At 63.6% G+C, this 24,299-nt stretch overlaps 1 protein-coding gene across 3 annotated transcripts; it reads right to left on the reverse strand.

Annotated features, from left to right (window-relative positions):
* Window positions 1-11,030: 11,030 nt before the first annotated feature.
* WNT6 (Wnt family member 6) lies at window positions 11,031-24,284 on the reverse strand. 3 transcript variants are annotated; one of them, XM_074594723.1, is made up of 4 exons: window positions 23,980-24,284; window positions 15,326-15,546; window positions 12,038-12,339; window positions 11,031-11,727 (listed from the first exon to the last, which is right to left on the reverse strand). In XM_074594723.1, the coding sequence occupies exons 1-4, from the start codon at window positions 24,054-24,056 to the stop codon at window positions 11,266-11,268; spliced, it is 1,062 nt and encodes a 353-aa protein (XP_074450824.1). In that variant the 5' UTR covers window positions 24,057-24,284; the 3' UTR covers window positions 11,031-11,265. The 3 variants fall into 3 exon arrangements, with proteins under 3 accessions (XP_074450824.1, XP_074450825.1, XP_074450823.1); XM_074594724.1 differs by having other exon boundaries at window positions 15,326-15,541; window positions 23,980-24,069; XM_074594722.1 differs by lacking the exon at window positions 23,980-24,284 and adding an exon at window positions 18,983-19,201.
* Window positions 24,285-24,299: the final 15 nt, after the last annotated feature.

Consider the following 24,299-nt stretch of genomic DNA (forward strand, 5'->3'; position numbering starts at 1 on the left):
CTCCCTCTCACTGGCTCCCTGCGCGCCGGGGCTCGGCTCGCCGGGGCGGCTCTGCCATCCTCCCGGGATGCCCCCCCCGCCTCCCGCCGCCCCGGCGCCCGCCGAGCCCGGCGAGGGCTGCGCGCCCCCCGCCCTACCCGCCGCCGCCCCGCCGCGCTCAGCCCCCCGGCTCAGCCCCCCATGGCGGGACGCGCCGGGGGGCCGGGGGGGCCCTCGGCCCGCGGGGCGCGCTCCCCCGCCGCTCCCCAGGTCGCCCCGGGGCTCCGGGGCCGCGGCGGGTGTGGGCAGGGCTCGCCGGGCGAGCGGCGCTGCGGCTCCCGCGGGGCCCGCAGGCACATGGGGAGCCGCGGCCCCCCCGCCGCCCCCCGCCGCCGGTGTCGCCGGGCCGCCGGCGGAGCGGGCAGGGTCGCGGCCGGAGCGCCCCGGCAGCGCTGGGCGCGGAGCGGCGGCGGCGGCGGCTCTGCCTGGGATCGCGCTGCGCCGAGCATTACTCAGCGCCCGGAGCCCGAGTCCCGACACGTCCAGACAGGAGCCCGCGGGGGAAGGACGGGGCAGAGGGTGGCAGCGGGGCGGGGAGCCGGCGTGTCGCACGCAGCCTGCCGGGGAGGGAGCGGGCGGCGGGGGGTGGGGGGGTGGGGGGATGTTGGGGCGAGCACCGGACGGGGGGGAGCGGGCACGGCCGGCGGGGGAGTGGGAGCGGGGAGGTCGGGGGGGGGGCGCGGCGTGGGGTGGGCACGGCGTGGGGGAGCGGGCACGGGGAGTAGAGGGGGTGTGGGGGGAGTGGGCACGGCGTGGGGAAGTAGGGGCGGCGTGGGGGGAGTGCGCACGGGGAGTAAGGGGGAGCGGGCACGGCGTGGGGAGTGTGTACGGCGTGGGGGAGAGTGCAGGGTGCGTGGGGTAAGTGTGCGTGGCGTGGAGAAGTGTGTATGGTGGGTACGCGCGTCGTGGGTGAGCGTGCACGGCGTGAGGTGAGTGTGTGCGGCATGGGGATTGAGTGTGGATGAGGGCTGAGGGTATCTGGCATGGGGGCAAGCGTGCACGGTGTGGGGGACGGTGCGTGGGGTGTGAGGGGGGAGTGGGGGAATACTCGTGGGGACGAGCAGTGCACAGAGTGAGTGTGCACGGGGCAGGGCGCTGTGGGTGTGGGGTGAGTGTGCACGGGGTGGAGGAGCATGCATAGGGTATGGGGTGAGTGTGCGCAGCGCGGGGCAGTGTGCGAGGTGTGGGATAAGTATACACAAGGTGTGGGTGAAGGTGCACAGAATGAGCCTGCTCAGAGTGGGGGTGACTGCACAAGGTGCGGGGCAGTTGTGCGCGGCGTGGGTGAGTGTGCACAGCATGCGTGAGTATGGGGGAGTGTGTGCAACGTGTGGTGAGTGTGCACCGCGTGGGTGAGCGTGCATGGCAGGGGTGAGTGCGTGGGGTGTGCGGTGAGTGTGTGTGATATGGTTGAGCGTCCACCAGGTACGGAGCGAGGGTGCATGGCATGGGGTGGGTGTGCACGGCGCACGGATGCACATGGTGGGGCGGGAGCGTGTGCGGAGCACGGAGGAAGTGTGAGTGGTGAGGGTGAGCGTGCATGGGGTGTGGGGTGACCGTGCACAGCCTGGTGTGAGTGTGTGTGGGGTGAGTGTGTGCAATGTGGGCGAGTGTGGACAGCGTGGATTGATCATGCTTGGGGCACAGGGTGAATGTGCAGGGTGTAGGCTGAGCGTGCATGGCATGGGTAAGTGGGTAAGTAAGTGGGTAAGTCAGTCACGGGGCATGGAGTGAGTGTGCACAGGGAGAAGGGTGTGCATAGCATGGGGTATGTGGGGGTATCAGAAGTGGGGATGAGTGTGCCCATGGTGTGGGGTGTCCCCAGGACACTGGGGGTGCACAGGAGTTTGTGCATGGGGGCTGGGGGTACCTGGCACGAGCTGGGGGTTTGCAGGAAAGTGTCCCTGCCGGTGTGAGGCACGTGGGCACCTGTCTGTGTGCAAAGGTGTGCGAGTGTGAATGGATGTGCTGGCGGTGTGACTCTGTGTGTGGGCACAGAGCATGACCATGTACAGCCCATGGAGGCACTGGACGCGGTTTGGGTTCCCGCAGCCCAATGCTGAGGCTGGGAAAGGAGCACCACACAGGGCAGCTGCCTTTGGAGGAGCTGTGGCTGTGGCTCTGGCTTCCCTCAATGGGGCCACTGAGCGTTCCCTGCCTCAGTTTCCCCATGAGCCCTCCTGATCTGGCCACGCAGGTCGTGCCTCTCCTCAGCACCATCACCCCAAAGCCCAGCTACCCCTTTCCCTCGTCGGGTCCCGCTGGGCAGGGGGTCTCCCATCTGGGAGCTATGCAGTGGCCTTGCAGGCTGTCCCTGTGTCCTGCTGCTGCTCCCTTGGGGACAGGAGGGTGTCACTAGGAAAGCCCAGAGTAACTCAGTGAACATCATCTGCCCCAATGCAGCCCCTTCCTGGCCATGAGGACACTTGTTGTCCCCTGAGTTTGGGTCCCCACCCTGGGGATAGTGGGGCTCCTCTTCAGGCTGGGTGGTGGAATGCAGTGCCCCCGCAGCTCCCCGGTGTCCCCAGCCACCACAGCCCACGCCATGCTGGTGTTCCCGCCGTAAACAGCCGGGCGGCAGCTGGCAAAGCGCTCTCCCCCCGGGGCGGGCACCGCGCGTCTCCGCGCCGGCACAGCAGCGCTGGCGGGGGCTGCCAGCACCGCTTGCGTGTCGGTTCCTGTTTGTGCCAGGGAGGAAAATGCGTTTCCTTTGGGAAATGAGTTGCAATCTGGGCTTGGGGCCGAAGGCTGTGCTGTGCCCCCTGGGGACTCTGGGTGCAGGGGGGTGGCATCCCCGCTGAGGTCCCTTTTGCAGTTCTGGGGGTGCTGGCTCTTCTCCTGCTCCCAGCTCCACTCCCGAGCCCTGGGCAGGTGGGAGAACTGGCATGGGGCCTGCATCCACCCTCCGACTTCCCACCCCACGCAGCGTGGCAGGAGGGGGGTTGCCGAGACCCTTCTGTCCCTGAGCGCACAGAGAGGTCCCTTGCAAAGCATCCCCTCAGCATCACCGCTGCCCTCCTGAATCCCCCCCCCAGCACCCAGTGGGCGATGTGGGGTGTCCCACAGGAGTTTGGTAGTGATGTCCTGACCCCCCCTGCCACCATAGGATGCTTGTCCCCTTGCTGCAGACTTTGGCTAATGGGAGGTGCACTGTCAGGGCTGGGCAGAGCACACCAGGAGATTTGGAGGGGTGGCACTCACTGGACTCTGATGTAGGGGCCACTGCTCCTGCCTTTCCCATCTCCTCCCACCCAAGACCTGGCTCCCATGCTCTGTTTCCCCTCCATACGCCAGTACAAGCTGGCTGGAACCCCCCCCCCCCAGCAGGTTGGGGGGAGGCAGGGGAGCAGCCCCCTCTGCCAGGCAGCACCCTGGCTCGGCTGTCCCCAGCAGGTCATCACCTCCCCCTGCTTTCTCAGGGGTTACACACTGGCATGCGCTGCCCTTGACCTGGGCCCACCGGAGGGTGTCCTGGGGGCTCCTTTTGGGGGTCCAGTGGCGAAAGCGGGGCTCCTTCCCAACGGAAGGCAACTCCCGTGGCTCCGGGGACCCAGGCGCCCGGGCTCCAGGAGCGCAGATGTTTGTGTGCTTGTTAGGATCTTGCGCACAAATAAATGCCAAGGCAAATCAGAGGGGAAACGCTTTCATCCTCCTCCAGCCCTTAATGACATAATCGCTTCCAAGAGCGGGTGTCTCACTCGCATGCTCCTGCTGACTTGGGGAGGAGACCGGCCGCTGCGTCCCACCGTCTCAGCACTCACAGCGGGGGCAGGCGGGGGAGGACCTGTTTCCTCATGTCCCAGCAACATCCCAGGGCTGAGGAAGAGCCAGGTGAGCCCTTTGCTCCAGCCTTTCTTCTGCGTCACGCTGGAAAAGCCCTTAAGCACAAGATTAAGCATCTGTTGTGGCCAGGGGAACTGGGAGCCTACGGGACAGGATCTGGCCCTTCCGCGCAGGGATGGGTACAGGCAGGCAAGCAAGGTTGGTGGAGGATGCTTTGGTCCTGATGGGAGCATCAAGGGTCAAGGCAAAAGCTGAGCCTTCTGTCAGCACTCGTTGTCACTGCTGCAGCCCCCCTGGTTGGAGACACAGAGCCACATGGCCATGGGACCTGCTACCTCCCAGCTTCTCTCCTACCTCCAGCACCCCTCAGCAGCCCCACGCTCTGCAGAGGCCAGCCAGGGGGGTGGGAAACACTCAGAGCTGGCATGGAGGGTGTTGCTCCCCAGAGCCAGGGCAGGAAAGGTGATGGGGGTTCCCTGGCACAGGGCACCGTGGGGACACCGTTTGGAGCTCCCCTGACCAGGCCAAAGCACCCAGGCAGTTCCCATCTTTCAGCAGCTTGTGACTTCTTCACAAGCCTTCTAACCACACACACCCCCTGCCCCCAGCATGTGCTTTGCGCAGGGGACTGGGGAAGAGTATGTTCTTCTTCCTCTCCATCCTTCGTTCCCTCCGTCATCCTGTCTCTCTGTCCTTCCATCACTGCTATCATCCAGTGATGATCCCTCCATCCCTCTTGCCGTGCCTCCATCTCTGCACCCCACATCCTCCTGCCCAGCCCCCTGGCTGCCTGCGCTTTCTCTGCTCCTTTCGCTTTCCCTCGTGCCGGAGCAGGTCCCGCCAGCACCCCAAGCCACAGGCTCCACACCCCCAGGAGGATGGGTCTGACTCTTCTGTTGTTGTCTCCATCAGGACCCCTTTCCAGCACCTCTCCATGAAGCCCATGGCTCGCTGTCTCTGTTACCCCCTCCCATTCTGGAAGGTGCCCTCCTTTAGCCCCTTCTGCCTTGGGATAAGCAATCTCCAAGCCCTGTGCCCTGGACACGTGGTGGTTTTCATAGGCACTGGATGGAGGGTTTCTGGCATCTCCTGGGAGCAGGGGGGTCATCTCTCTGGGGCTTTGGGATGTCTAAGGATGACCCCCTAGAGACCCACGGCAGGGAAGGGCAGGATTCAAGGTCTCTGTGCTGCATCATGCTGCTTCCGCTTGATCTCAGAGTGGCTGCAGGCCACTGGGACCGGGGGACAGCACCGGGAGAGACCAGCTCCAGCCAAGCACAGTCCTGGCCATGCCACAGCTTTGGAGGGGCTGATGGCACCCCCAGGACCACCAGGTCCAGCCAGTCTGTGCAGGATGGGGCAGTTCTGCTAACACAGAGCAGGGGTGCAGGGGGAAGCACTGGGGAACCCCAAAGGATGGTGGAGCAGGAGGATGGACAGAGATGGAGAGGCACCAGGCCACGCACTCAGTCTGATGCCACCAGAACTTGGAGGCCAGAGGGGAAGGATGCTGGGAGCTGCGTGGCTTGCAGTCTGCAGCAGGGCATGCGAGAGGGTGAGGAGGAGTAGGAGGAAGGAGAGGTTCACCAGGAGCCCATGCAGCCAGCCACGCACCCAGCCTTTTGCCGTCCTGCAGCACGGCTTCTCCTTGCTCCCCTGCCCAGCAGCACCCACAGGACCGGAGCGACAGCTGCGTGAGTCAGAGCTGGGCGTGGGGTCGGGGCGACCCTGCCTTTTGTGGCAGTGTTAGTCACTGTGCTGAGCTGCCCCAGCCCGGCAGCACCGGAGCCCCCAGCATGGCTGCCCTCCCACTGGCTCACACCCCACGACCTGCCTGAGTCTGCTCGCTGTGACTCAGGAGACAACCGCACGGCCACCTGGCCGGCCTGGCCAGTCCTCCTGGCTGCCCGGGGCTGGGGCGCTGGTGGGGCCTGAGGCGGTGGGTGCACGCCAGCCCCGGCACCAGCACTGGGCCACGCTGCCCCTCGCGTCAGGGCGGAGAGGCAGGATCCGGCCGCCTCCAGCCATCCCCGGGAGCATCCTTGCAGTCAGGCATAGCTCCCCTCCTCATCCTCCCCCCAGCACCCGGCGGAGGGTGCCACAGTGGCAGCAGGGTGCAGGGAAGGGGTTGAAGCCCCTCTGTGGGAGCGTCGAATGCCGGGATGGGGACAGGCCGCCACCCAAGCTGCATCCCCCACACCCCAGAGACTGGCCATGCAAGGGGACACCACCGTGACACAGCAGCCTCCGGGCTGGTTGGGATGCTGGTATGATCAGGATGGAGGATCCCAGCCCTTGCACTGCCTCTGGCAAGGAGAGCGTGTCCCCAGAGGGCCAAGCTGCCGTCTGGGGTGGTTGGGGAGGTGGCCGGATCAGGACTGGCCAAGCGCGTCTGTGCGGCGCTGCCCCGGGCACCTCTCCCCCGCAGGGAGGGATGCACGGCCCCGGGGATGGGTGGAGGGTGCTGGTCCCCCTGCAGGGTGAGCAGGGCATGGAGTCACCTCAGTAGCGCCTTCTCCCGCAGCTCCCCTCTCCGGGGGTATGTGCAGTCAGACCCCCTCCCCAGAGATGGAGGATGGCTGCTGCCTTCATTACAAGGGTGAGTAGCGAGGTGGTGGGAGTGGAGGGGATATGGGTAAGGTGAAGTGTTGGTAGTTAAAAACAGAGCCCAGGAGTGGGGGGGTCTCTGCGGTGCCGCTCTGCTGGGAGGGCTGAGGGGTGCCCTGGGGTTGCCCCAGCTCTCTGCCAGCCTCCAGAGCCCACCACCCTCGCAGATGCAGGTTAGTGTGCACCATGCTGGTGTGGCCAGCCCTGGACACCAGAGAGGGTCAAGGAAGGGAACACTGGGGGATGCAGAGCCCTCGCGTTCACAGGCAGCGTCCCCAAACAGCATTCCTGGGGGTCTTTGCGCACCCCATCTCTTGCCTGTTGAGGGCTCACGCCCACTGTCCGCACCCTGCTTTGGGTGCCCCAGAGCACCCCCTTGCCTGCGTGTTTGGAGATGCCGCAGCAGGACTGGTCTGGACACCCCCTCCCCAGCACCCATCTCCCCCCTGCCAAGCCAGCCACCCCGTGCCCCAGAGCCATCCCGGGAACAGGGCAGAGCCGGGGCCAGGGGGCTGGGGTGGGTCAGCAGAGCCCCCACGGTGGGCAGGGATGAGCCGGGCCCTCCTGGGCAGGTCAGGGTGGATGTGACCCTGTGGCTGCATGGGTGACGTCTGTCACGGGAGCTGGAGTGGGGACAGAGGACAGTTGCCAGCAGCTCCTTGGAGGGAGCAGCAGAGCCTGGAGAGGGGGAGTTCGAGGCCTCCCGGGAGCACAGGGCCGGGCAGGCGGGAGCCCTGGCCAGGACCCAGCTCCATTGGCCAGGCAGCCTCCTGCTCGGCACCCAGCGAGGAGCTGCCAGAGGGACCGCAACCAAGAGAAAGCGGTTTGTCGGAGGTTTTGGATGCTGCTCTCCAAGCCTTCCCTCAGCTGAGCTGGTATCCGGGTTTCTCAGCCTCCCCCTCATAGGCCTATCTGCATTACTCCAAACTTTCCTAAAAAGCTTCTTTTTTTGCCAAAAACATTCTATTTTTGGTCTCAGTCCAGAGGGATTTTTTTTTTGTTGAAGTTTGATTGAATTAATCTGTCCGGCTGTTTTAAACTCGGGCAATTGAAGGGAAAATTGTGCTCTTCCCATTTAAAAAAAAAAATAAAATAAAATGAAGCCATTAATGTTACAGAGGTTTGTGATTCTCTCTATATTTTTTTTTAAGCCAAATATTATAAACTTCCTTTTTTTTCCCTTGGGAAGATCCTGCAAGTTTTGTGATGTAAACTGCCCAGCACCAGGGATCTGGGCTGCACACGCACGTGTACAGTGACACCCCCAGGCTCCGCAGTGACACGTGGCACCCCCGCAGCCACCCGTGTGCACCCCCGGCTCACACCAGCCCCCCAGAGCTGGGTCCTGCCTGCGCGCTGCCCACGAGAGCATGGGGACGAGAGTTTGGGAGGGAATCGGGGGGCTGCATGGACCCCCCCTGCACACCCCTATACACTCCCCACCGTGCCCTCCCATACACACGCCCATGGATCCCCGGACATCCCCATCACCCTCCCTGTACCCCCCCCAGTCCCCATGCTTCCCAAGCCCGCACCCCCCGTGCCACCCCCGCACACCCCCCCATGCCCACTCTCCATGTTCCCCACGCATCCCTCCAGTCCCCCCCCCCGCCCACTCCCCATGTGCCCCACGCACTCCTACATCCCCCCCCCCGCACTCCCCCCATGCCCTCCTCGGACCCCCAGTCCCGCACCCCCCGGGTCCCCCCCGCCCCTCCCCGCCGTGCCGTGCCGCAGCGCCCCCTGGCGGCCGCCCTGCGCCGCGCCGGCGGCCCCGCCCCGCATCCCGGGTTGCCACGGTGACGGCGAGGATGCTGCGGCCCACCCCCCCCGCCTCCCCCCGGGCTGGGAACTGCGGGCTCTTGAGGGGTTTCAGCGGGCTCCTAGGGGGTCTGGAGAGCTAAGGGACTTCTAGGAATCCGGGAGTCTCCCCGGGCACCGCTGTGGACCCGGGGGAATGCTAGGGGGATGAGGGGCTCCTGGGGACTGCTGGGGTGCTTCTAAGAGTCTGGGATGGGGTCCTAGTGGATGCGGAGCTCTTGGGGAGCTGCTGGAGGTCTGGGGAGATTGGAGGGTTGCTAGGGGGCTCTGCTGGCTGTTCAGTGCTCACCAGACCACTGGGCCAACTCCAGACCTTGCCCGGCTACCAGTGTCACCTGCCCGTGCCAGGGCCTCTCCTGGCTACCAAGGGAATGGATTTGGCTCTGCCAGATCAGGGTCAGCAGGGAGGAGTGGCAGGGAGCTTGCAGCGCCCACAAAGAGCTAGCCCTACTCCATAGCTATGCAGGGCACTTGGCGATATCCTGGAGGTGCAGAGGAGTCACCCCACAATCAGTGGCCGTGTGCTTCTCTCCAACTGAGAACCCCTTGCCCCTGCACTAGCTCCATTTTCCAGCTTCTTCCTCCCCCTCCACATTTTTGGCTTTTGTGGTCCCTAGTCTTCAGGAGCTGTGATTTGGGGTAATGGCAGTGAGGACATGGTTCAGATCCACTGCTCACAAGAACTACCTGTCTTCCCCAGGGTTTACCCATGATCCAGATCTCCAGAGCCATGTCCGTGCAGCCAGGAGCATGAAAGCAGCCCATTGTGGGGAAACTGAGGCAGGCTGCAGAGAAGGAGCTTGCTGAAGGTCAGAGCTGTGACGGAGCTCTGCCTGGCTCAACCCATGCACTCTGACATCTCATGGAGAGATTCAGAATCACCCAGTATAAGTGGCCTCAGCCTGGGATGGCTCTGCGGAGAGCAGCGGTGACCCAAAGGACCCGCCTGATCCCCTGATAGGTAGCCCAGGGCTTGGGGTGTGCTCTGGTGTTTCTGATTCAAACGAACCCGCTCAGCCTACGAGATGGGTCCCCACATCTCCCAGCACACAGTTCCCCTCCTGCTGGGCCCTCCTGCACCCACGCATGTCCTCCCTGTCCCAGACACACCTGCACAAACACAGTAATACACGTGCAAACAAACATGCTCGCGCACAGGCACACACGGGGACGGTGTCACACACACGCTGACAATTTGCCCTGTATTCATAGACAGGCAGGAAGACACACGGTCCAACTTTTTTTGCACACCTGCGGGGGGCTTACACACACGGTGATGGATGTGCACACAAGCTCACACGCACACGTACGGCCGTGAAGACGCGGAGACATGTGACCTGCAGGCGTACACACACCCACAGCGAGCTGCTTGCATGCAGCGGTACCTCCACCCGCACCCACCCAGCCCCACTCACACCCACCCATGTGTTCCCAGGGGCGGGCACGTGGCCAGGAGTTCCCGGGAGCCCCGTCTGCCTCCCCTCTCCCACCCCTGCTGTGGGCAAGCCAGGAGGGAATTTCCAGCTGCAAAGCTGCAGCTGACAGACTTAGAGGCTCCCAGCCCAGTGCTCACTGGGCCAAGTTAATGGTTCGCTGGCACCCTGCTCCCCCTGCCCTTCCCCGCTGGCTGCCTGGGGGTGGGCGAGGAGGGACCCCGCTGGTGGACATCACCTGGGCATCACCCCACTGCAGCTCCCCTTGCCCTGCAGCATGCCCAGTGCTGCGAGCTCCGCTCCTGCCCTGCCTGGCAGCACTCAGCACACGGGGCATCGCCTGCCTCGGCTGAGAGCCCCAGTAGCCCTTTGGCAGAGGGGCAGACAGGCAAAGCCCCCATGCCCTGCGTTGATACAGCAAGGAGGGGCCATGAACCTCTCTGCTCAGGGTCTGGCTCTGCTGACATCCCTCAGGGGCTCCTCTGCCCGGTGTGGCATTTCCAGGCAAGCAATTCCCCTCTGCAGTTACCTAAACCCCCATGCTGAAGAAGCCCATGGACTCCCTGCAGCATGGGAGGGACCCCCTTGGAGACTCTCTGGATCCTCTGGAGCAGAGGGATGGCAGCCTGCCCAGCTGGGCAGCCAGGCGGGCTGCTCCTCGCCCTGTTTTTGCCCACGAGGGGCACAGGCTTATCAGGTTACCAAGACATGCCTGGCACCATGCCGGCCAGGTGAGGCTGCACGTGGCCCACGGCAGGCCAAGCAAATGCCTCGCATGCCACCAAAATGACAGTGCCAGCGCCACACAGGACTTCTCCATGCCAAGCCTCACAGCGGGGACTGCAGCTATGGTGGCTGGAGATGGAGTGAAAAGAAGAGAGGACACCTTCAGGAATCTCCCAGCCCACCACCATGGTGTCAGGGCAGCTAGCCGTGCCTCCTGCATGAGGGGTGAGCAGAGGGGACCATGGACTGTAGTTCATCGCACATATTCCAGGTCAGGTGGTGGCAGGACACAAACTGGCATCTCCAAACAACGGTGGCCGTGGATGATGGGAGGAGAGCACCCACCGAGCCTGGGGTCTGTGGAGTGGGGCAAGAGAATGCTCACCCTCATCCGCACTCATCTCCTGGCTCTACAACGGTGGAGAAAGGCAAAGAGTGGACAAAAGATGAGCTGGGTGCTGCCACGGGTCCCAGCGCAGCCAGCACGAACAGGAGGCTGGAGGGAGTCCGGCTGACTGGGACTCACAGCGGGGGCAGGACAACTCTCCAGCGGTCCCTTCCCAGTACAGCTGTCAGTGCTTCCCAGCCCTCCCCAGGAAGGGCTGCCACAAGCCGGCTTTAAATAGCTTTATTAGTGGAAGCTCTGCGCCCGCCGCCCCCACCGCGGGGGCCATGGGGATGCCAGGCAGCCCCACGCTGTCCCCCAGGGAAGCCAGGACTCCCTGGGGTGCAGAGCTGGGCTCACCCCCCGCCGTCCCTGCCACCGGCTCAGCCTGTGTCTGTCCCGGGGGGGGTGGGGACACAGTGTGAGCCAGGGGGTGGCCCCCCAAAATTGTCCTCGCCCCACCCCGAGCCGTCAGACGCAGAGACTGAGCTCCTGCCGGACGGAGCACTTGCGGCACTGCACCACGCAGCACCAGTGGAAGCGGCAAAGGCAGTTCTCCTCCAGCACCACGGTCTCGTCCCGGTGCCCTCGCCCGCAGCACAGCAGGTCGCACCCGCTCGTGTCCATGGCCGTGCTGTTGCAGACGCGGCCCCGAGTGCCCAGCGAGCCCGTCTTACGGTTAGCCGAGCAGAAATCGGGCGAGTCAGCTGAGTAGATGAGGTCCTGCTTGTCGGGCGGCTTGATGTTGTCGCCCACGGGGATGAGGGTTTTCCCGTCGTTGCCCCCCATCACCTTGAAAGCCCCATTGAAGCGCTCGAGCAGGCGGTCCCCCACCTCGCGGAAATGGGGCATCTTCCGCCAGCAGGTTCGCAGGGTGCAGGAGCCCGACAGCCCGTGGCATTTGCACTCTGTCCTCATGTAGCTGCGCACCGCCTGGGGAAGAGATGGCGAGATGGCGACGCTCAGCACAACCCCCCCAGTCCCCCACCTCCCTGCCCAGCACCTCCAGCCAAAACCCTGCCTCTTGGTGCCACCCTGGCCTGGGGGAGGCTGCTGGGGAGGGTGGGCACAGGAGTTTTCCAAAGCACCTGCAAAGAGCTCCTGAAAGATGTTGGTCCATGTTTCACCCAAAGTTGGTGCAGTTACATGGCTTGGAGGACATAAAGGTGGAGGGCTGTGCTGGGTAGGGGCATGGAGGGGGGGAGGTGATGTTTGCAGAGGGCAGGGAGTGTGGGGGTCTTACCAAGCGCCCAGCTTCGTTGTTGTGCAGGTCGATGAGAGCTCGGATGTCATTTTTGCCTTTCTTGCTCTTGGCATCCATGAACTGCTGGGATTTCTCGTAGCCGAACTGCACGTCGTCCCCGCAGCCCCCCCATTCCCAGGCTGTGCCCTCAGTGCCCGAACCCGCCGCGGGCGAGGGGGGAGCCCGGCTCCGTGTCAGCTCGCAGCCGCACTGCAGCAGCTCGCCCATGCTGCAGGCCTGCGTGATGGCGTGGCTCACCCCGGCTGCCGTGATGGCGTACACGAAGGCTGTCTCCCGGATATCTGCAAGGGAACAGCCAGGGCCGGGATGCGGGGTCAGCTCTGGCAAAGACTCTGCAAGCAAAACATGCCCCCACCCACACCCCATGGGTGCTTGGACCTCCCCTTCTGCCCCTTTCTCTGTGCTGCACTATGGGTGATGCACCCACGCTGGAGCGAGCTACCTGGGGTAGGAGATGTCTCTTGCAAGCAGATATGCAGAATTTGGGGGATGGCCAGGCCCTGCCAGCATTCCTCCACCTCAGCTGTAGGGTCCCAAGGCCAACAAACCTCCTGCCTCCCCTTGCCAAGGATGAGTGCTGCCCCACAGAAAAGAGGGGAGCTCAGTGAGCTGGTGCTGGCTGCAGGCAGAGGGGTCCCGGGTGAGCGGGTGGTACCCGCAGCCTCCTCACACCACCCTGCAATGTCCCTCCTAGCCATAAAAATCCCATCCCCGGCTGCAAGCCGGGCCCTGGATAGAAGTGCTGCGAGGGACACCGTGGGTGCCACTCACCCCTCTGCGAGGTGACGCGATGAAGCTCTGCTGCCCGCTCTCCCCCCATACCCGCTTTGCCACAGGGCGCTGCCTGCCCCCCTCCCTCTGCCGGCACAGCCTCCACCCTGCAGGATTATTTATTATTAGTATTTGCTCCTGTCTCTCTCTGCTCCGGGACACGAATTCCAAGCATCCTTCCCCTGCCCGGACCTGCCGCTCGCAGCCGCAGCCAGCGGGGGATTCTGGCAGCGGAGGTGCGGCGCCTGCTCTGGGGACTCCCGCGCCCCCCCCACCCCCATGCCAGGCAAAACCTTGCCCATCCTGATGCCAGGGCAGGGCTGTCCCAGGGTGGTGACACAGAGGGGATGCCTGGGATGTGGGGACGGAGGAGAAAGTGTGTTTTGGAGGGTGCCCCATCACTCCATCTCCAGCACTCTGACTTGGGGGGGGTCCTGGGCACCATCTCCATGAGCGGCTCCTCCACCAGCCCACACAGCGCCTGATTCCCACTGGTGTTGGCAGGAACTGGGCACACTGGTGTCTTGCCAGCAGTGCCACCCCGGGGATGTGTGTCCCCTGTCCTGGCCCTCACGCTTGCCCTAAGCCACCTGACCACCCACCCACCTACCTGCTCCCGCCTGGGGCTGGCAGAGCCCTCAGCGAGCAGCCGGCAGCCGGCAGAGCTCCCCGTGTCACCCCGCCAGCCGGGGCCCCGGGGGTGCCACTCCTCTGACAGCTCCTCCAGACACGTGGCTGCCCCCAAGCCAGCCTGCCCTGGCACGCCGCACCTGGCACAGGCAGCAGGGAGGGAAGGGGGGGACGGCTGTGACTGTGCCGAGGAGGCCACAACCAGGAGACGGAGCTTGCTGCAACATCCTTGGAAAGAGGAGGCTGTTGGATGGCACCTGGGAACCCCAAAAACTCTGTGATGGCTTGTGCAGTCCCTGCAGGCTTACAGGGAGGCTGGTGCCTGTTGGCATCTCCCAGCACAGGGTGAAGTCTCTGCTTCTGACACCCATGATGCAGCCCTGGGGACCTCCATGCCTCTAGCTGGGATGTCCATGTCCTCAGAGTGCCAGGGGCTCCCAAACTCACCACTGTCCCCAGGACATTGTTTTTTTCCATTTCCCCAGCACTGAGGCTGGGCCAAACAGAGCGTGATGGCTCCTTCAGCATCCCTGTGCCTGATGCACCTCTGTTTTTTTTCAACCCAAGCTGCCCCGGGTACCCAACAGCTCATCTGCCAGCATCACCCATGCAATACCTGGTCTGGCCCTGGCATCCCGGCACCATCCTTCTGCCAGCCCAGACCCTGCCTGGCACAGCTCCCACCTGCCTTGCCACCGGGACAGTGTGAAAATAGGTGACTCCAGAGGCAGGACTGACCCTCCACACCCTGGCTCTCTGCCCCTCGACTAAATATACTGTGGTTGGGGGAAACCCACACTTGTAAATCAGTTCCTCAAATGCACCTGTCTCCCCACCGTGGGCTGGTGTCTCCCTCAGGGCCCCAGCTCTGCCCCCCGCCAGCACTGCAGCTGCCGGGTGCCCAGGGCGCTCTGCCTTTGCCAGTGCCTCCAGGGAGGAGGAAAAGAGCAAACCTTCGATGTCAAGGCACTGCCACCCCAACCTCCTTGCAGGGTCCAAGGGCATGTCCCACTCTGCCTTGGCTTGGTGGATGCGCTGGTGGGAGATGTGATGAGGAGGCTGGGGCTTGCTCCAGCATCTTCATCATCCTCAGCACAGGGACCAACATGAGAACAGGGGCAGGACTAAACTCCCCACCCACTAAGTGGCCCTACCAGCCCGAGGTGCTTCAAGCATCCTCTCCCTCCCTACCCACCCCAGCCCCTCTCCCTGGGGAGCATGACAGGGATTCCCCATCCCTTACAGACTCCCGGGTGCCCCATCACTCTGCCCCTCCTCTGGCTCTGATGCAGCTGCGCTGGGCTTGGACCACTGCATCCAGCTGGCTGGGACCTGGCCATCCCTCCCTGCTGCCCCACCTCTGTCCCTCAGGGTGACAGCAGGGTGCCCATCCGGGGATGCAGGGATGGGGGAGTGAGTGCTCCTCTCCTCTGCTCCCTGTGAAGCCAGGAGGAGGGAAATGCAGAGCACCCATGGAGCGAGGGGCAGCTCCCAGTGGCTGCGCGCTGCCTCCCACCCAGGCCCCTTCCGCCAGCACACCCTGGGGTCCCGGGGGAGCAGTAAATCACTGCCAGACGAGGGTGCATTCTTGGGCTTTGTGAAGCCCCGCGCTGTCTGGGAGCATCGGTAATTGCTTCATTACAACACAGGGAGACATGTCCCGGCAGTAAAACCTCAGCGTGACTGCACCGGGGAGCACTGAGCAAGCCCCTCCACATACACAGACACATACACAGGCACACACACACACACACACTTGCACGCCCAGACTCTGCTCCAGGAGTCCCGGGGAGGTGCGTGGCCAGGCAGCTGGAGGCTGCGGTGTGCTTTTCGGGAGATGGGAAGCCGAGGAAGCACTGGCCTTACCCTGCTGCAGGATCTTGCCGAAGTACTTGCTGTGGCTGGTGCAGTTCCAGCGGCGGAAGCGGAATTGGTACTGGCACTCCCGGACGCCCAGCTTGGTGCCCTTGGCCACCTCCTGCACGATCTCTGGCTCCAGCTGGCACAGCTCTGCCTGCTTCCCCGCCAGCCGCTTCGTCTTGCGGCAGATGCTGTTGGGGTCCATGACCAGGGGGCTCCCCACTGCCCTGCAGGAGGGACAGCGAGCAGAGCAAAACCAGCACCCGAGCCAGGGGGGACCAGGGTGGCACGGCCGAGACCTGCTCCCAGGGATGGAGAGGGGCTGTGGGGCAGTACCTGCTCAGCCCTGAGCCTGGGTGACAAGGTAACAGTGAGAGGTATCCAGGGAGGGCAGGGTAAAAGGTATGGGTGGCACCTGCGTGCCAGCACCCAGGGGACACCTTGCCCTGCCCAGCCAGCTGGGGAAAGGAGGAGATCCCCAGCTGTGGGGCTGGCTAGAGTGTGCTGGCACATGCCACCCTACACCCCAAAGCCCCTGGGGACACCCCTGGGGGTGATGACAGTGTCCCTGATGGAAGGTGACAGAGACGCTGTGCTGCTCAGCACCTGCTCTTTGGGTCTGGCGCTGACCCTGGCACAGCCCGGGCATTGTGGGGCGACCGATACCTGGTGCAGCTGCAGCTCCCGGAGCCCCGTGGGCACAGCGGGGAGCCCAGCCAGCTCTCTCCCTGCGCCTCCCGCTCCCTCTCCAGGGAGGCTCGCTGCTTGACCCTGTGGGAGATGAGCCGAGTGACCTTGCCGGCGATAAAGCCCCTTGGCTGCTGGCCAGGCTCCCATGCTTGCCTCCCCCTCCCCAGGCACCAGCCCCGGGGGAATGGAGCCTGGGGTGGGCGCGGGCGTGTGAGGGAGGGATGCAGGTGGCATCGCCAGCCCTGCCGGTGCCAGCGCGGGAGGGCAAGTCTTGGCTGGGCTTGTGCCAGAGGCGGCTCCTCCTCGCCAGCACAGCTGGAGCGAGGTGCCTGGCTCTCCGGGCTGGGAGGCAAAGTCTGAGCACGACGCCGCGCTCCTCAGCGCGCCGCCGGCTACAGAAACTCCTGTACTCTCCCCACACATTTCGCCTGGAGTGCCCTCCGTGGCACGGCTCGTGCAGCTGCACAGCCCGCTGGTGCCATGCTCCGTGCTGAGGCGGGCCATGCTCCAGCTCCGCCGCGGGCAACGCCGGAGCCGCAGCGGGCAGAGGGCAGGCACGCCACGCTGACAGCTGCCCGCCTACGCCGCCCGGCCCGTGGCATGGAGACCGCGTGGCCATGGGCCACCCAAATTTAGCATGCCCAAAACACAGCCCCACGCAGCACCCCCTGGCCTCCAGCACCGCTCCTGTGGGCTCAGAGCTTGTCCTGCTCACTAACGTGATTTTTCTGGCTGTGGGTGCCCACAGGATCCCAGGGCTGGACTCAGCATCCCACAGGGCTTTGGGATGGCCGAGGACTGAGGGGACACGTCCCCTGGGGTCCCCTGGGGACCTTCGCCCCTGGCAGCTCCGCTCACTGGGGAGCACCGGCTGCGCTGCAGCTTCCAAACCGAGACCTTTATAGTCTGGCCAAGCCCCAGGGGCTCGAAAATCACAAGCTGAATCTCAGTGTTTAACTATGTTCCGGGTTTCCTTTTCTCTCTCGCGCAGCTGGGGGGCTGCATTTGGGACACCAGGCTGCAGGACTTCGCTTGCCAACCTGCCCCTGGTGCAAGCCCCCTCCAAACACCTTATTTGAAGTTCGAGGTCCAGCCAGGGTCCCCCTGCCCCATGTCAGGGTTCCAAGCTGCCCACATCTCCTGCCCACCAAACCCCAGCTGGGTTTGGGGAGGATGTGCCCTCTCACACAGCCTGGAAAAGGAGCCCTTATGCTTTGTCTGGAGGTTTAAAGGACTAAACAGCTCAACCGAGGAGCGCAGCCTGGAAAGGTGACCTCCAGCAGGGAAACTGAGGCAAGCTCGCACTGCTGCTGGGGAGCATCCATCTCCCTTTGCTCCCCCCACGTCGGTTTCCCTTTGCATGGGCATCCCGCTGTGTGATGCATGGATGCCTCTGTGAAGGGATGGGACAGCTGGGGAAGCATCAACGGGGGAACTGAAGCCCCTGTGGAAAGCCACCAGCGAGCCTGTCCAGTCCCAACCCACGATGGGGATTCAACGTCTCCATGCCGGGCTCTGAGCTCGCCCTCCTTGGGGACTGTGGGCTCTCGACACCCCCAACGGGATGGCGGAGGTTTGGCCGCCTGCTCCGGCGGGGTGGGGGAAAGAAGGGGAGCCAGGACGGGACTTTCATTAAGAGACGACTCTTTGTACTCATATAAAAACGATGCGCCAGCCCCCCGAGGCCATCAGATCAAATGCTGAACTGCGGCTCACCCCGGCCCGCCGGATCAGGCCGGGAAGAAGAGCTCAGCCCCGCGGGGCCGGGGGGTGGCGGGCGGCTCGCCGACACCGCGGGGGTCCCCACCCATGGCCCCGGTGGCGGCGAGGCCGGCGGGAGCTCGCCGGCCATGCCGACGAGGCATGGGATGGGCTGCCTAAGTCCGGCACGATATTAATTTCCGCTGGGCTCCGCTTTCTGACGCGGGGAGGCTGCCGGGAGCCCGAGAGCTGTTTTGCTTTGGAGGGTTTGGGGAGGCGGGGGGAGACAAGGGCAAGAAAAATGCTGCCAAACTGCTACCGCTTTGGCAAGGGCTCCGGCGCGGGGCCCAGATCTGCCTGAGCTTGTCCTGCTCCAAGGCCTCCCGCATCTACAATTAAGGTGCCCCACCTCTGCCGCCGGGCACTCCTCCCCCTGCCCTGGTGAAGGAACCGGGTCGCCAACCCGGCTCCCCCCAACTCGCCCGGGGCATCCCAGTCTCCCCCCCTGCCCCCCACCGCCTCCTGCCTGGCAGACCCCAGCCGGGCTCGGCGTCCCGGTAGCATCTCTCCCACCTGGCCCTGGCGCCCTTCGCCTGCTGCCGAAATTGCCACCACATTGCTGCCACCTCACCCCAAAAGGCTCTTTCCACCATGATTCCCAGCACCCCTGGCCAAGGGAAACAACCCCCATTGCTGAAAGGGTAAACTGAGGCACAGAAGAGCTGCAACCCACTGCCAACCTACTGCTGTCACCCCTTCGGCAGCCCGAGCCCGGTGGGGGTGACACATGGGAAATAGGACTCATTGGCACTTCTGATGCAACCCTTGTGCTCTGGATGCTGTCCCTGCTGCAACAGAGCTGGCGGGTCCTAAGAGCCATAATCCCCAGCTTTTCCAGCTCAGCTCACGGTCGTGGAGCCTCCAGTGTGTCCCAGTCCTGTTCCCAGCTGGAATCGCAGACCAAGGAGACTGGCACAAGTCCCCATCTCCCCCTCGGACATGGGGATGGTGTGGAGCAAGTCATCTGCTGGCCCCTGCCAGTGGATTATGATCAAGGGGAGACGAAGGGGTCCTGGCTTGCAGGGAGCCAGTGGTGAGGAAGAGGATGGTCAGCCTTCAAAAATGGCACCCACGCCACGGGTGGAAAAATGCCTCCTTTGGTCTTGATGGCCTTGAAACCCTGAAGGTGGTTGTGCCGTGCCAGCTCCATGCGGGACCAGCTGGGTCTGCACCTATCTAGTGCTGCTGCCTGGGCGTTCCTCTACGGCTCACCTCGCATCCAGGTCTCCATCCCAGCCCCTGGATGCCTTCAGGAGGGGGTTGCAGGATGCCAGGGTGCCCAGCCCATCGCCCCGAGCCCACAGGAACTTCTTCACCTGCTTGGAGAGGCGAGAGCTGCAGGACACCAGCCCTGGAGAGACGAGCTCCATCCCTGAGGGGCACAGGTCACCCTGCATCTCACCCACTGGTGTCACATTCAGTGACAGCCCTGCGAGGAAATTGGACCCGATGGGAACCCATCTCTTTCCAAGCTGTGCAAACAGGGTGAGGGGGGGGAAATACATGAATTTTCACCCATCCGGCATCTCTTCATCCCACGCAGGCGTGCAGTGGGTGCCCGGCCCCTCACCCGGGGTGGTGCGTGGGTGCTGCCAGAGCGGGGTTACTAGCCGGGGCAGCCGGGTGTGGAAAACAGAGCAGGAGCCCCGGGGTGGGGGGTGAGTAAGCAGCAAGTCACTGCCCTGGGGGGCATTGCCGGGGCTCGGCTGCAGAGCAGCACCGAGGGGATGGAGGGAGCGGGAAATGCCACGGGTCGGGGAGAGCAGGGGGACACCATTCCCTGCCCTCCGCCTCACACCTCCTTGTCAAGGATGGGATGCAAATAGCTGGGAAACCACCCAAAGGAAAGAGGCTTTTGGCATGGCATGGTGTCAACCCACGGACCTGCAGGCTGCAGGGTCACGCTGAGGCCAGGAGATCACGGGCAGGAGCTGCCCAAGCTTGTGCTGTGGGTACCAGGGGGGATGAAGGGAGCACGCACCCACAGAGGCAGCGGTCCCAAAGCCATGTCCAAGCCCTGGAAGGGCTGGGATGAGATGAAAGGGGTCCACCCACCCCTGGTCACTGTGTTCTTCCTCAGTTCCCAGCCAAAATCGTAGACCAAGGAGACTGTCACAAGTCCCCACCTCCCCCTCGGACATGGGGATGGTGTGGAACAGGGCTTCTGCTGGCCCCTGCCAGTGGACCATGATCAAGGGGAGCCAGAGGGGTCCTGGTTTGAAGGGAGCCAGTGGTGAGGAAGAGGATGGTCAGCCTTCACAAATGGCTTATGAAGGCTGGAGCTGGGGTGGCATGAGGGCTGGACCAGCGTATGGCCAAGTGTGGGTGCCGCTTGTGGTGGCTTGCTTGATCCTGTACATCCATGATCCCACCTGAGAGAATATTGAGGTGTGCCCAGCTCTGCCCAGCATCCTCCTGCGCAAGGAGGGGGTTTGAGGGGGCCAAGCCTCTGATGCAAAGCCCGGCTGAGCCCTCCAGCTTGGGGCATGCACAGGGCAGGGCTGGGCAACCTGCATGTCACTATGGAAGAGTAGGAGGTGACCAGGAGTAGGCACGAGGGATGGCATGGGGGAAAGCTCAAGTAAACAAGTAGCCCAATTCTGGAGCTGGTACCATCTCAAAGAGCACAAGGGAAACATTTTCCCATTGAAAAACCCAGCGGGTCTGCAGATGCCCCAGAAGGGGCACAGGGAGATGCCGTCGGGCAGGGACTCCCACGTTGGGAGGTGCTTTGCTGCCCAGGTGGCACTGCTCCAGGGGTGAGGACATGCCCGAGATGGCCAGGCTGCCCAGTCTGCCAGGCGCCACAGGGGGCTGTGGGCTGTGGGGTGGTGGGTGTGGGTCAGCGAGTGTGGGGGGTGACTCATGGTGCTCACCCCAAGGCACGCAGGCAGGGCCCTGCAGGCCGGCAGCCTGCCCTTACAGGCTGCACACAGTGTGGGTGCTGGTCAGGGCAGCAGAGGAGAAGGGGAGGCCACCAGTGCATGAAACCCACCAGGGGGAGTGTGGCTTCGGGGGACCCAGGGTCTGGACCCCCTCAAGCAAGAATGCAGAAACACGTGCTGGCAGATGGGTCCTCCCTGAGCTCCTCTGAAGGAGCCCCATGAGAACCTGGAGGTGCTTTGCCCACATGGGAAGGGGACACAGGGCAGGTATCCATCCCTCCAGGCCCCCTGAGATCTACAGGTGGAGCAGAAAACATCTCACCAGCAGTGGTTTCCCCTCTTACTCCTCTTCCACCTCCCAACTGCTCTCAGCCATGCCCACGGAGAGCCGATGGGCACTGGGAAAGCCTGACTTTGCTGGCCCCCATCCCCACAGTGCCTTCATACCTGTGACCACAGCCCAACCGCAAACCGGCTCAGCTGAAATCCTGCCCTGAACCTGCCCGGGGCTCCTGAGACACCAGGTTTGCCCATCCCATATCCCTGCACCCTCTGGGCCAGCCTGGGAGCCCCAGGCGGTCCCTACTTGACTTGCTCAGGGAGGAATTGCTGTTGCACAAGGAGTCAGGTGAGAAACATGAAAAGATGAAGGGAAAAGGAAGAAAGAGATTTTACAGGGCTGGTGGGAACGAGGGGAGCCTATTCCCTGCAGCCTGGCACTAACCAAGGGACCAGCAGCACCTGAATGATACATCTTCCCCATCAGCACTGACCATAGGTGTCTCCTCTCTGCCATGGAAAGGTCCATGTGTCTGCTTGTCCCCCTGTCCCTTTATCTCTTTTTGGATACAGGGGCACAGGGGATATAGGATAAGGGTGACTGTATCTTCAGTGAGCCCTCTGAGGACATCCCACCACAATGAGGATGCTCTTTCTCAGGCTACAACATCAGCAGCACGGTGTCACTGCTCAGCCATCACACCCGACCCTTTCTCTGCAGATGCAGCCATCTGCTGGGATCCCAGTGTTACCACCCTGGGATCGTGCCCCCTGCGACCCAGCCCCACTGCACCCCACTGTGCCACTCTCACAAAACACTTCATCACCACCATAGGAAAAAATACCTCAACCAGGGAGCCCTTGCGTGTCCCCACCACCACCACCACTACACAGCCAATGCACCAAGGGGTGGGACAGGGGAGGGTAAAGACCTTCTTTTCCTGCCCAGAAGAACATGCCTCCTTGGCTAAGCACCCATGGGTACCCAGAGATGCACATGTGAAGGCATCCCACCATGGTCCCTAGGCACAGGGACAGCAAGGAACAGCTCTACCAATGCCACCAACCCTGGGGCTTGCAGGAGCCCTGGCACAACACATGGCTGCACGCCTGAACCCCCTCCTCACCAAAAGCAAAACCCACCAACACCAGTGCTACATAGAGCTGGGAGAGGGGACAGGTACCAGCAGCAGGCACATGGGAAGATGCCCATCTTGAGCTGGCTCTAAGGGCCAGGCAGTGCCCAGACGTCTCTCCCCGGCATGGGAAGAGCTCCCTCAAAATGAGGGATGATCTCAGCCGGGGGCTGGAGATCCCAAGCTCTGGGAGAAGCAGCTCGTGAATCAGCCGACTGCTTCAGTGCCCCATCCCCAGGAAGCCCAGCACATCCGTTTGGCGGTGCTGGTGGCCTCATCCACGCATCACGTCCTCCTGGCTCACTGGCTCCGGAGCCAAGCAGAGTGCGAGCTGGTGATCCCCCTGCGGCTGCTCCGCTACCCCGCGCGTTTGGCCACGCTGCCTGCAGCTGGGTTATTATTCTTAAATTAAAGGTTCCTTTTCTTCTTCTTTTTTAAAAGAAGCAAAAACAAGTTTGACCCCTCGCCCTCCTCTGCCAAATCCTGCTAATCTCCCCAAGCCGGCGCTGCCAGCGCACGCATGGCACCAGCAGGACCCAGGCTCGGCAACGAGACACGGCTCTGAGCAGCCGGGGTGGGGGGCAGCGGTACCCCAGCACCCTGCCCTTGCCAGTCCCATCCGCCTGCCCCGAATCGAAGGCAAAGAAAGGTCCCGCTTCACCCCTGCCTGCTCCAGCCACAGGCAGGGTGGTGCTGATGTCCCCGGAGATGGGGTGCGGGGCGTGATCTTGGGGGTGAGGGGGTGGGTATTGATGAGGATGGGGCAGAGAAAGCGGGGAGAGCTGAAGGGACAGCCGTGCAGGTGGAGCAGCGGAATTAGCCAGGGAAAAAACAGCAGGATGGACCATGCCACGGGGTGGTGCAGCTACCCCAAAGTGGGTGGTGGGGAGCAGGGGGACCCTCAGCCCTGGCCAGAGCTCACTCTACCTTGTTCTTCCCTCCTCTAGCAAAAACCCAAAGCAAGCCCCTCTCAGACCCACATTAACCCCTTCCCTGGCAATAAACACAGCACTTGGGCTCTGGGGACAAACCCTCAGTTGGTGTAAAGCCTTCCATAACGGCACAATTTATACCCACCAAGGCCCCCCCGCTTTTGCCCTGCACCCCTGGGGACAGGGCTAGCAAAGGGGATGGAGCCACGGAATAAATCGCTGGTGGGCAGGCGGGGGACCAGGAGGGGAAAGGCTTACGGAGAGCTTTATTTTAGGGGTCAAAAGAGTGTGACAATGTGGAGACGAATAGCCTCAGATAATGAATGATAGCCCGGACGGCACGCCGGGGAGCTGGAATCTAAGCACTTAAAACCGGATAAAGACAGGCTGGGTGAAATTCTTAATAGATTTAAATAGTTCATGTTTCGACAGATACCTGGGCTTTCCAAGGCTGGGTCCCGGCTCTGCGCCTGTAATGAATCCCCCACCCCCTCCGGTATCCTGCAAGGCACCGTCTCTGCCTTTGATGAAGGCACCATTACAAACAGGGGTTTTGTCCCCGCCGCGTCCAGACCACCACTCAGGAGGGGACACTGTAGGGACCCTCGGGCTTTTAATTAAAGTTGACTTATTGGAGGGGTCTGGAGGCCCCTGCCCCCCCTTCCCTGCCCCGCAGGCACACAACCCTCCCGGGCTGTGGGCTTGGGGTGCAGGGAGGGAGGCTGCAGCTCTCTCTGCAGGACCTGGGTGCCCCGTACCCCCCGGGTCACCCCCATCCTGTCGTCCCCAACACACTCGTGCACCCGAGCCCCAACAGCGTGGGGGGCACCCCCGACCTGGATCCACCTGGCCAGCGAGTCCCCACCCAAGGGGTGCCCTGGGTGTAGGGGACTCTGTCCCCAAGCTGGGGTGGGGGGGAGCCACCCCTAGAGAAGCGAGGGACCCTGCTGGCACCCACCCCGGGAAGTCCTACTCACCACCAGAGCCCGATGATGTTGGCGGGGCAGAGGAGGATGAAGAAGAGCCCTAGCTGGGTCCGGGAGGAAGGCAGCATCCTGCCAGGGCTCGGGGAGGCGGGGGGAGCGCTGAGCCCCCTCCGCGCCCCCCGAGGGGAGCCAGGCAGCCGGGCTCGCCGCCGCCCCGAGGGTCCGGCCGGGGCCCCGGCGGGTGGGTGCCCGCTGCCTGCCTCCGCCGGGCCGGGGCGGGCGGGCACCGCGGCCGGCGGGGCTGGGCTGGGCTGGGGCTGGGCTGGGCAGGCACCTCCGGGCGGCTGGAGCGCGGCGCGGAGGCTGCTCCG

The sequence above is a fragment of the Larus michahellis genome, chromosome 7 (assembly GCF_964199755.1).
Source record: "Larus michahellis chromosome 7, bLarMic1.1, whole genome shotgun sequence".
In the NCBI taxonomy this organism is placed as follows: Eukaryota; Metazoa; Chordata; class Aves; order Charadriiformes; family Laridae; genus Larus; species Larus michahellis.

What these genes read in the sequence shown, in the direction of transcription:
- WNT6 (XM_074594722.1), bottom strand. Translation starts at nt 19,167, where the DNA reads ATGCAGGGTGACCTGTGCCCCTCAGGGATGGAGCTCGTCTCTCCAGGG. An exon ending in CGGCAAGATCCTGCAGCAGG is followed by an intron (nt 12,340 to 15,325) that starts GTAAGGCCAGTG and finishes GTTCCCTTGCAG; the next exon opens with ATATCCGGGAGACAGCCTTC. An exon ending in ACAACGAAGCTGGGCGCTTG is followed by an intron (nt 11,728 to 12,037) that starts GTAAGACCCCCA and finishes TCTCTTCCCCAG; the next exon opens with GCGGTGCGCAGCTACATGAG.